General features: G+C 44.4%; 1 protein-coding gene and 1 long non-coding RNA gene across 2 annotated transcripts in view; one reads left to right on the top strand and one right to left on the bottom strand.

Annotated features, from left to right (window-relative positions):
• Positions 1–1,524: 1,524 nt before the first annotated feature.
• Positions 1,525–3,563, bottom strand: LOC146650746 (uncharacterized). Its single transcript, XR_014907965.1, has 3 exons — positions 3,539–3,563; positions 3,324–3,381; positions 1,525–1,672 (listed from the first exon to the last, which is right to left on the bottom strand). It is a non-coding gene; the product is annotated as an uncharacterized LOC146650746 (long non-coding RNA).
• A 5,318-nt stretch (positions 3,564–8,881) lies between these two features.
• itgb5 (integrin, beta 5) overlaps positions 8,882–10,606 on the top strand; it is a 40,475-nt gene continuing 38,750 nt past the window's right edge. Inside the window, exons 1-3 of the mRNA XM_085385682.1 lie at positions 8,882–9,460; positions 10,146–10,231; positions 10,390–10,597. Of these exons, the coding sequence (XP_085241808.1) occupies positions 9,382–9,460; positions 10,146–10,231; positions 10,390–10,597 (373 nt within the window). The 5' untranslated portion in view covers positions 8,882–9,381. The remainder of the gene's footprint in view (positions 9,461–10,145; positions 10,232–10,389; positions 10,598–10,606) is intronic.

Genomic DNA, 10,606 nt, shown 5'->3' with positions numbered 1-10,606 from the left:
AGGAAGTCAGTGATCCACCGGCAGATGGGATCAGGCACATTCATCTGGGAAAGCTTGTCTCGGAGATGGTCTGGAAGGATGGTGTTGAAGGCAGAGCTGAAGTCCACAAACAGGATCCTGGCGTAGGTTCCTGGGGAGTCCAGATGCTGCAGGATGAAGGTGAGTGATTAAGTTTTTCTCCTAAATAGAGATCATTACAGAACGCCTAGTCCTACTTAAAATCCCATTTATTATTATTATTTTTTTTTATCATCTACTCGAACTAAGGAAAACGTTTGACTAACTCAAAGACAATTTCCACGCCTCCCCTGCCTGACTGCAGAGGCAGTTTTGAATTTAGGAGCGCCAAGATGGCAGCGGAAAACCCTGGCGGCTCTCCGGTGAGTATATATATTTTTTTATCTTCAAGTTAAATCCGTTGCTCACGTATAAAGTACACAGATGGGGTCTTTGCTCAACTCGTCTGAGGCGTGTCTCACCTTTGGTGAAGGGGTAAAATACACCATGAATAGAGCCATAGAGTGAATGGCTGCCATGGTTGCAGAACAGCCTGATTTAATGACAAGAATGGGGAAGAGTGAGGTGAAGTGAACCACAGCCACAAAACACAGTCAGACAAGGCGGCAAAAGGGCAGTGATCTGTCCGTCAGTATGAAGTTGGTGTGTGCTTTGGTGAACAAAAACTCCAGACTGGTAGCAGGAAGATGGGAGACTCGTGTTTCACTGGAATAGTGGTGAATTAAAACATCCTTTGTTGGGGACATTTCGGTGTAAATGCATCCATACAGGCAAGACAGAGGCAGACTAGACAGTGAAGAAAACAAGGCAAACATTAGAAATATAAAAACGGAAATATAGGATGAGTCGGGGATGAGTTCCTGCCCCAAGTGGAGGAGTTCAAGTATCTCGGGGTCTTGTTCGCGAGTGATGGGAGAAGGGAGCCGGAGATCGACAGACGGATTGGGGCTGCAGCTGCAGTAATGCGGACGCTGCACCGGTCTGTCGTGGTGAAGAGGGAGCTGAGTGTAAAAGCGAAGCTCTCAATTTACCGGTCGATCTACGTCCCTACCCTCACCTATGGCCACGAGCTGTGGGTAGTGACCGAAAGAACGAGATCGCGGATACAAGCGGCAGAAATGAGCTTCCTCCGAAGGGTGGCTGGCCTCTCCCTTAGAGATAGGGTGAGAAGGTCGGCCATCCGGGAGGGGCTCAGAGTAGAGCAGCTGCTCCACATCGAAAGGAGCCAGCTGAGGTGGTTCGGGCATCTGACAAGGATGCCCCCTGGGCGCCTCCTGGGTGAGGTGTTCCAGGCATGTCCCACCGGGAGGAGGCCCCGGGGCAGACCCAGGACACGCTGGAGAGATTATATCTCTCGGCTGGCCTGGGAACGCCTTGGTATTCCCCCGGATAAGCTGGAGGAGGTGGCTGGGGAGAGGGAGGTCTGGGCCTCTTTGCTTAGGCTGCTGCCCCCGCGACCCGGCCTCGGATAAAATCATATGGAGACAATATTGGACACAAAAAATATATAACAATTTAGTTAAATGTAGCATTAACTCATAAGTCTTGCTAAAGTAAACCTTGTATTCTGATTCATCACAGCAGCAGTTCAGTTGGATGATGTCAGCAACTGCAGCAAGTGTCTTGCTGACTGAATAATTTCATCTTGCATAATCTGAAACAAACACATAAAGACAGAAACAATTTATAAATTAACGTTCGATAAAATCTAAGAATTAATCATTTATTAGATACCAATATGAATATGTCTACCATAAAACTTGTGTGGAGCGAAGTTACATTCAATCAAGATGGTCTGGCATGCTACAACTTTATAGTATTCTGGCTACAAGTATACATACCCATCTTGTACATGTTTTTTAACATTATTATTGTTATTATCCTACCCAATTATGTGTTTCTTTTAATCAGAGTATGCTGTTTTAATGACTTTACAATATCATTTACATTGTGTTCCTTACATTTTCCCTAATTGTATGTTATATTAATCCTATATTTCCATCCATCCATCTTCATCCGCTTTATCCGAGGCCGGGTCGCGGGGGGCAGCAGCCTAAGCAAAGAGGCCCAGACCTCCCTCTCCCCAGCCACCTCCTCCAGCTTATCCGGGGGAATACCAAGGCGTTCCCAGGCCAGCCGAGAGATATAATCTCTCCAGCGTGTCCTGGGTCTGCCCCGGGGCCTCCTCCCGGTGGGACATGCCTGGAACACCTCACCCAGGAGGCGCCCAGGGGGCATCCTTGTCAGATGCCCGAACCACCTCAGCTGGCTCCTTTCGATGTGGAGCAGCAGCTGCTCTACTCTGAGCCCCTCCCGGATGGCCGACCTTCTCACCCTATCTCTAAGGGAGAGGCCAGCCACCCTTCGGAGGAAGCTCATTTCTGCCGCTTGTATCCGCGATCTCGTTCTTTCGGTCACTACCCACAGCTCGTGGCCATAGGTGAGGGTAGGGACGTAGATCGACCGGTAAATTGAGAGCTTCGCTTTTACACTCAGCTCCCTCTTCACCACGACGGACCGGTGCAGCGTCCGCATTACTGCAGCTGCAGCCCCAATCCGTCTGTCGATCTCCGGCTCCCTTCTCCCATCACTCGCGAACAAGACCCCGAGATACTTGAACTCCTCCACTTGGGGCAGGAACTCATCCCCGACTCATCCTATATTTCCGTTTTTATATTTCTAATGTTTGCCTTGTTTTCTTCACTGTCTAGTCTGCCTCTGTCTTGCCTGTATGGATGCATTTACACCGAAATGTCCCCAACAAAGGATGTTTTAATTCACCACTATTCCAGTGAAACACGAGTCTCCCATCTTCCTGCTACCAGTCTGGAGTTTTTGTTCACCAAAGCACACACCAACTTCATACTGACGGACAGATCACTGCCCTTTTGCCGCCTTGTCTGACTGTGTTTTGTGGCTGTGGTTCACTTCACCTCACTCTTCCCCATTCTTGTCATTAAATCAGGCTGTTCTGCAACCATGGCAGCCATTCACTCTATGGCTTTATTCATGGTGTATTTTACCCCTTCACCAAAGGCCGTTCTCGTTTCCAACATTATATTTGCAGTGTTCGTCTATCTATCAATATCTGCGGAGTATTTTTTTAACGAGTATCCTATTTTCTAAAGCACAGCATGTAAAGGGTAGCTCGGTTAGCAGGATGCTAGCATGTAGCGCTTAGTGAGACACGCCTCAGACGAGTTGAGCAAAGACCCCGTCTGTGTACTTTATACGTGAGCAACGGATTTAAATAAAATTAAGGTTTCAAAAGACAAACTTGAAGATAAAAAAATATATATACTCACCGGAGAGCCGCCAGGGTTTGCCGCTGCCATCTTGGCGCTCCTAAATTCAAAACTGCCTCTGCAGTCAGGCAGGGGAGGTGTGGAAATTGTCTTTGAGTTAGTCAAACGTTTTCCTTAGTTCGAGTAGATGATAAAAAATAATAATAAATGGGATTTTAAGTAGGACTAGGCGTTCTGTAATGATCTCTATTTAGGAGAAAAACTTAATCACTCACCTTTAAACAGCTCTCTTTTAGGAGAGACACTGCTGGCTAACGGTGTCATGTGATCAAACAGCGTAATTTAATTGGCTGAGAGCCACTCGACTCGATCTGGTGCTGATTGCTCTGGCTTGGGTCATTAAAGTTCATCACTTTTGCAGTTGAATTTTTGCAGGTGAATTTTTTTCAGGTGAATTTTTTGCAGGTGAATTTTTGCAGGGAAATTTGGAGGATAAAAATTCAGTGTCATAAATTCAATGTCTAAAAATACTTGAATTCTGATGATACTATATTTCTTCCATACTGAGAGAAAGGAAAAAACAAAACAAAAAAAAAACCCATGGCTCCCAATAAGGAGCAGGCTTGCGTCGTTCACTCGCGACCGACACATCACTAGAAAGAGAGAGACAGCAAGTTTTGAGATGTGAGAGATTTGTGACGTTTAGCGTATAGTTAGTGCACTGTGTTGTCTTGTGTAGTCGTTGTTTTTTTGTTTTGCGTAGCAGTGAGGGCACTAATGAATGTCACAAAGGCAGATTGCAATGTAAACGCTGTCTCCAGGTGGAAAACCAGAAGAGTGATACACCTCCTGTTGTCAGGCCTGCAGGGTTTATCCCTGTGGTGGTCTCTTCTGTATTGTGTTTTTATTGGCACAAATAATTTGTGGGACATCTTATTGTGACACCTGATTGTTATAGTTATAGTAGTATTTTTCAGTTGTTGTACAAAATTTAAAAAAACAACAACAACAACAACAACAAAAAACCCATGAGATGCGTGGGCTGAATTACTAGATAAATAGTTGCATATAACTTTGTTTACAAAATGTATATTTACAAAAATTACTATTTATATTTCCATTTCAAGTTCTGAAAGTAATTTACTAAATATGTCTGTGGGTTTCACAGTAAAAAAAAATACTACGGTACTAGGATTTCATGTTTTTTGTGTGATTTCAGATCAGTTGTGTTAATACAGAATGTCAATGAAAAAATTACTGTAGATTCAGACACATGAGGTTGTGCTGAAAAGAATGATACCAAGCAAGGCAAGGTAAAAAATCAAATCAAATAAAACCATTTGAAGGTGAAATACAAATGTAAAATCAAAAGTAGTCAAAAATGGCCAATTATATTTTGCACCTCAGAGTCCAAAATATAATCCCAACAAATCGTGAAAAATAAGGTTTTCATTTTTGTTCATGACAGTGTAAATTTGTGTGAATTCAAGCATGTACCAATCTGATTTTTTTCTAACAAAAAAGTGAAACTTAAGTTAGACCTGTGTTTGTAAATCAACTGCCCCATGTTGGGTTGCTTTCTGGATTTTATACTTATTGGTAGGGCAGGGCAATATGGCCAAAAATATTTATCACGATATATATTTGAAAATGTGCGATAACGATATAATTGACGGGAGACAAAATACTTTACAACTCCACAACTTTATTAGTGGGGGAAAAAAATCCATCAATCTATTTTCACTCAAACAAGCTGCTGTTTTTTTATGTGCATTAAAGTTATATAACAATCTAACAGTGCAAATGCAAATTCCTTGATGACAGTTTGGAATTTCCAGTGGATATTGGCCGACATATCCTGAGCATAACCATGTATAATATCCACAGAACTTAAAAAGAGGTTATACACACAATGCGGTAGTATTATGTTGAAGCACAGTACATATCACTCCGCGAGGCTCCTGACTACAGTAGCTGTAATTAGGGATGGGTATCGTTTAGGTTTTATCCGATACCGGTGCCAAACCGGTACTTTTGAAACGGTGCCGGTGCTCAAACGGTGCTCAAACCGGTGCTTAAAGAATGGAGAACACAAAATTGGTCCAAAAACCTCTCATGTTCAGCTGGTTTTTTGTAAAAAGATAACAATGTTAGCCTTTTCTGCAGCTATGGGGCATATATGGTATCACTCTTGGCTGGAAGCAGTGCTTAAACAATGGAAAAAACACAAACTTTGTCCAAAAACCTCTCATGTTTAACTGTTTTCCACTTTTTCTTTGGTCATTTTAGCCTTTTTGGCCAGGGTGAAGGGAGTATCTGCCATCAAACAAGAAGACAGCATCATGTAGCTATGATGATGTTTGCTAGTTCACCTTACATGCATTAATGTAATAACGTGGTTAGCCTACTCAACGGAAATTACACACGAACAACATTAAGCTACTCACGCAGAGAAGAACGGCTGCTGCTGCCATCATCATCAGTCATCATTTCTGCTGCACTGGCAGGGCTAGGGGCCAGGACTCTCCTCTTCGGGTTTTTGGGGGATGTTGCTAACTCCGGGTCCGATAACAGGCACCACACCCGCAGTAGATGCGCTCGGTGTGAGGTCTCACAGCAAGCTATCAAATACGGCACATTTCTCGGCTTTTAAAAAAAAAAAACGCTATGCGTTGCCAGGTGTTTCATCGGATTTGAGGTGTTACCTCCTTTGACAGTATCACAGTATCAGCTTAAAGCACTTGTTGCTGCTTAGTTTGCATATTTTGCTGCGAAGTACAGCCAGACTTTTGACCGCTTCGGCTTGGGAGTTTTTAATCTGTAGCTCTGCTCTAAAAGAACGCAAGTACCTGGCCCCGCCTACTATCCTCGGAAACGTAAAATGATTGGCTAGAATCTAAAGTGTATCACAGCTCAGGAAAAAAAAAAAGCAAATGTGCGCTGCTTTTCGGTCTGGTTACTACAGTTTATGACAGGTACCGTTGGTACCCATCCCTAGCTGTAATGCTCCGACAATCCATCAAGCGGTGCAGCTTCATAGCTTAGCAAAGTCATACTAAAACATTTTTTGACAGATTTTTGAGCGCCGTGTACCACATAAAATCAGTTTGGTAATAACAATGGCCCGCTTGCATGCGCTACCAAAAAATGTGCTTTGGTGTGTATCTGACGGACGCAGCTGTTTCTATGTGTTTGGACCTTTTGTCCACATGTAAACGGCTTTTCGAATCACCGAAAACTGACATTTTTTAAAACTCCTTTTTTGCGTTAACGTGTGGACCAGGAATACAGAGTTGGTCACTCAACGTGAAAGGTATGTGCCATGTCACGCTGTGCGCCACGTTATTGTTTACATGAGATGAATTGCAGAATGGCAGATATTCAGATTAACAGTATTTTGTCTCTAACTGCAGGTTTACACGCTTACATACTACATTAATGTCCCTCTATTTAAAAAGGCAGAGGCGTCACGGTGCAATTATTTTACGTGTAGTTGTTTTTTTCCTGTGTTATAATATTCAACATTGCTATCGATACATTTTTCAAAAAATGCCTCTCTGTGAAAAATGGGTTTAAAAACATAAAGAATTGTGGGATACTGTTTGTCCGTGATTTGAACCGGGGGAACAAATTGTGGCAGGATCAGCCTGATATTATTTGTATCCCGCTGTAACCTTACGGCATAAAGAGCTAACATCTTGAAAATGTCAGGAGTAGTTAGTCAAGAACTAAAAAGTGTTTGTGAACAAAAAATCCAGAATGTGGGATACTGTTTGTCAGGATTTGGACAGCCCAGCGCGTGCTCCCGACACAGGGGAAAACCAATTCTGCCGGGGAGACCTACCTTGGCACTTGTGCAGGTGAAGCCAAAGGAAAGATATGCTTCACCATATTTTCTAGTATTTGGCTTGGAAGGAAGTTGGTTTGGAAACATATTTGACGATGCTTTATCTTCTGCTTTGAGTTTGTGTGGGAGCCCCATCAAAAACCTGTCCTTTATGGTAGCAGTGTCCAAGCGTTTTGTTTGTTTGTTTGCCTAGGGAGCGCGCCCCACACTTTGGGAACCCCCTGGAAGAATCAAATCAATCAAATCACTTTTATTGTCACATCACATGTGCAGGCACACTGGCACAGCACATGCGAGTGAAATTCTTGTGTGCGAGCCCCACAAGCAACAGAGATGTGCAAACACAACAACACAAACGAGCAAAATACAAGAATGGCCAACCTGAAACTAATAAATATATGTACAATATATAATAGTGTATGCATTTCTGGATGTGTATACTAAATATTTTCCTACGTGTGTGTGTGTGTGTGTGTGTGTGTGTGTGTGTACACATTTTTACAAATTAAATAGTAAAAATAATAATAATAATAAAATATATAAAATATACAGAGTTGAATATGTGCAAAACAAGTGGCATTTATATACAGTGTGGAGTGCATAATGTTGAAGTTCCAGTAGTGGAGGTGAGGTGTCTATGACGTGTTCAGCAGTCTGATGGCCTGATGGAAGAAGCTGTCTCTCAGTCTGCTGGTACGGGACCGGATGCTGCAGAACCTCCTTCCTGATGGAAGCAGTCTGAACAGTTTATGGCTGGGGTGACTGGAGTCCTTGATGATCCTCCCCGCTTTCCTCAGGCACCGCTTCCTGTAGATGTCTTGGAGGGAGGGAAGCTCACCTCCAATTATCCGTTCAGAGCACCGCACTACTCGCTGGAGAGCTTTGCAGTTGTAGGCGGTGCTGTTGCCATACCAGGTGGTGATGCATCCAGTGAGGATGCTCTCAATGGCACAGTGATAGAAGGTCCTGAGGATGCGGGGGCTCATGCCGAATCTTTTCAGTCTCCTGAGAAAGAAGAGGCGCTGCTGCGCCTTCTTCACTGTTTTGTTTGTGTGTACTGACCACGTAAGATCCTCAGCCAGATGTACACCAAGGAACCGGAAGCTGCTCACTCTCTCCACAGCAGCGCCGTTGATGGTGATGGGGGTGTGTACTTCTCTGCACCTCCGGAAGTCCACTATCAACTCCTTTGTCTTTGCGACGTTGAGGGTGAGATGGTTGTCTTGACACCAGTGGGTCAGGGCGCTGACCTCCTCCCTGTAAGCCGTCTCATCACCATTGGTGATAAGACCCACCACTGTAGTGTCGTCCGCAAACTTCACAATGATGTTGGAGCTGTTAGTGGCTGTGCAGTCGTAGGTGTAGAGTGAGTATAGGAGAGGGCTCAGTACACACCCCTGTGGAGCACCAGTGTTCAGTGTGATGGGGGATGAGGTGATGCTGCCCAGTCTGACCACTTGGCGTCTGTCAGACAGGAAGCTAAGGATCCAGCTGCAGAGGGAGCTGCTCAGTCCTAGATCCTGCAGTTTCCTGTACAGCTTCGAGGGAACGATGGTATTGAATGCTGAGCTGTAATCTACAAACAGCATTCTCACATACGTGAGAAGAGGATTATGACAAGAGCAGCCTTTCCTTGTCCATGCCTCCCAGCTGAGGCTTTCTGTGCATTCACCGCTAGATGTCCCCACGTGGTCGACATAATGTGGTGCCGACAACTCCATAAGGCAGTGAACGGGTTAAAGCAAGTGGGCGGAGATTCCAGCTGGAAGCAAACCGAGAAAGCAACGCTCAAATCTGGAAAGGAAAATCACAGTTGAGCGCAGTTTTTGTTCATGTAATTTGGGACGGGATTTTTTCCTCTTTTAGCGATCTTTGAGTGGATTTGAAACGAGAGGTGCTATGAAGCTGAAGTGTGAGAGCAGTTGTCAGCTGAGGGTAGAGTAGACGTGGAAGGCTGCAGAGGCGTCATACACCGAAGCCTGAGTTACGAGAGCAGATCAACAGGACGGTGCAGAGCGCTGACTCTCACACTTGAAGACAATGGAACTGCTGTCCCTCACCTCACACGGATCATTCACTGTGATGAGCCCCAAACCCGCGTGTCTGTGGATGTGAAATGGTCTAAACACGCCACACTGTTTTGATTTGCACGGATCAGCTGGACTTATTCTGGTGAGCGCGCTGATGGGAGAGTAACACGGTGCCATCGGTTCCCGAAGAGATACGAAGCCGGTGTTTCCCTAAGCCTTTAAAAACACCCACAGGGACACCATGTGGAGCCTCGGGACGTGGATGTTGCAGGCGGCTCTGTGCTGCGTGCTTCTGCAAACAGTGCTGCCCAGTGCCAGAGGTAGGACGCAGGACTGTCTTCTTCTCAGCACAAATCACTGCCTGTTTTTGCAGCGGCCGTTGGGTTGAGTTTGGATCACACACGCGGAGCTGGAGCTCCTCGAAAAAACACTTCGAAGCCTCTGACAGTGATAAATGAAAGGACTACAGGCCCTCGGATAGATAAGGATTATTTTTAACTGTGAATCATGCAAAGCTATTGTGGAAATAAGATTGGAGCAAGATAAGATTTTTTGTTATTTATTCCCCATTCAGTGCCAAGGAAATCAACCTTATGTCACGCTTACCTTTAAATGGCCACACAGTCAGTCAGACAAATGTTTGAAACTATTGATAAATTTAATTAAGAGCTCACAAAGGCCATGATCACTCCAACTGATGTTCAGCTGCTAAATCAGAGCCTCCATGATTTCATATGAACAAGCAGCATGTTAAGAATATTGGCTGAGATTTTCATATCAGTTCTTTTTTTTTTTTTCTTTTTTTTTTTGTTACATCCCCAAAAATCAATGTTTGCATCAGCCTCCAAATTCTGTACTCAGAGTTATTCTAATAAATACGGAAAAGATGGAAATGAGCATCTGTTGAGGGTCTGTTTCCTTGGTCATTAATTTGAAATAGAAGTGCAACCGTGATAGGGATGAAAGTAGAAATCTAGCCTCTGCTCTGTTCCCGTCCCCCCTCAGGTCTCAACATGTGCATGAGTGGCAGTGCTACTTCCTGTGAAGAATGCCTCCTGATTCACCCCAGTTGCGCCTGGTGCGCACAAGAGGTATGGCTTAGTTGATCGATTATTTTCATCATGTACATTTACTTGTACAGGTCCAGTGAAGTGTGGGATGCATTCAGCACTTTTTTTTTTTTTTTTTTGACCTTTTGGAAGCAGTATGAGTAATCAGGAATCTGAGATTTGTTGCTTTCTATATGCAGGATTTTGGAAGGGGGCGCAGTCTGACATCACGGTGTGACTTTAGTCAAAACCTGTTGAAGAGAGGCTGTGACGAACACTTCATTGAATACCCAACCAGCAGCATCAACGTCCTGCAGAACATACCCCTAAGTTCAAAAGGGTCTGGGTCAACCCAGTATGATGTGGTCCAGATTATGCCACAGAAGATCTCTCTCAGCCTGCGACCCGGTAAGAATC

This window comes from Rhamphochromis longiceps, linkage group LG16, assembly GCF_057381845.1.
Source record: "Rhamphochromis longiceps isolate RC_006_pf linkage group LG16, R_longiceps_female_GT1.1, whole genome shotgun sequence".
NCBI classification, from domain to species: domain Eukaryota; kingdom Metazoa; phylum Chordata; class Actinopteri; order Cichliformes; family Cichlidae; genus Rhamphochromis; species Rhamphochromis longiceps.
This window is presented reverse-complemented; position numbering and strand designations above follow the sequence as displayed.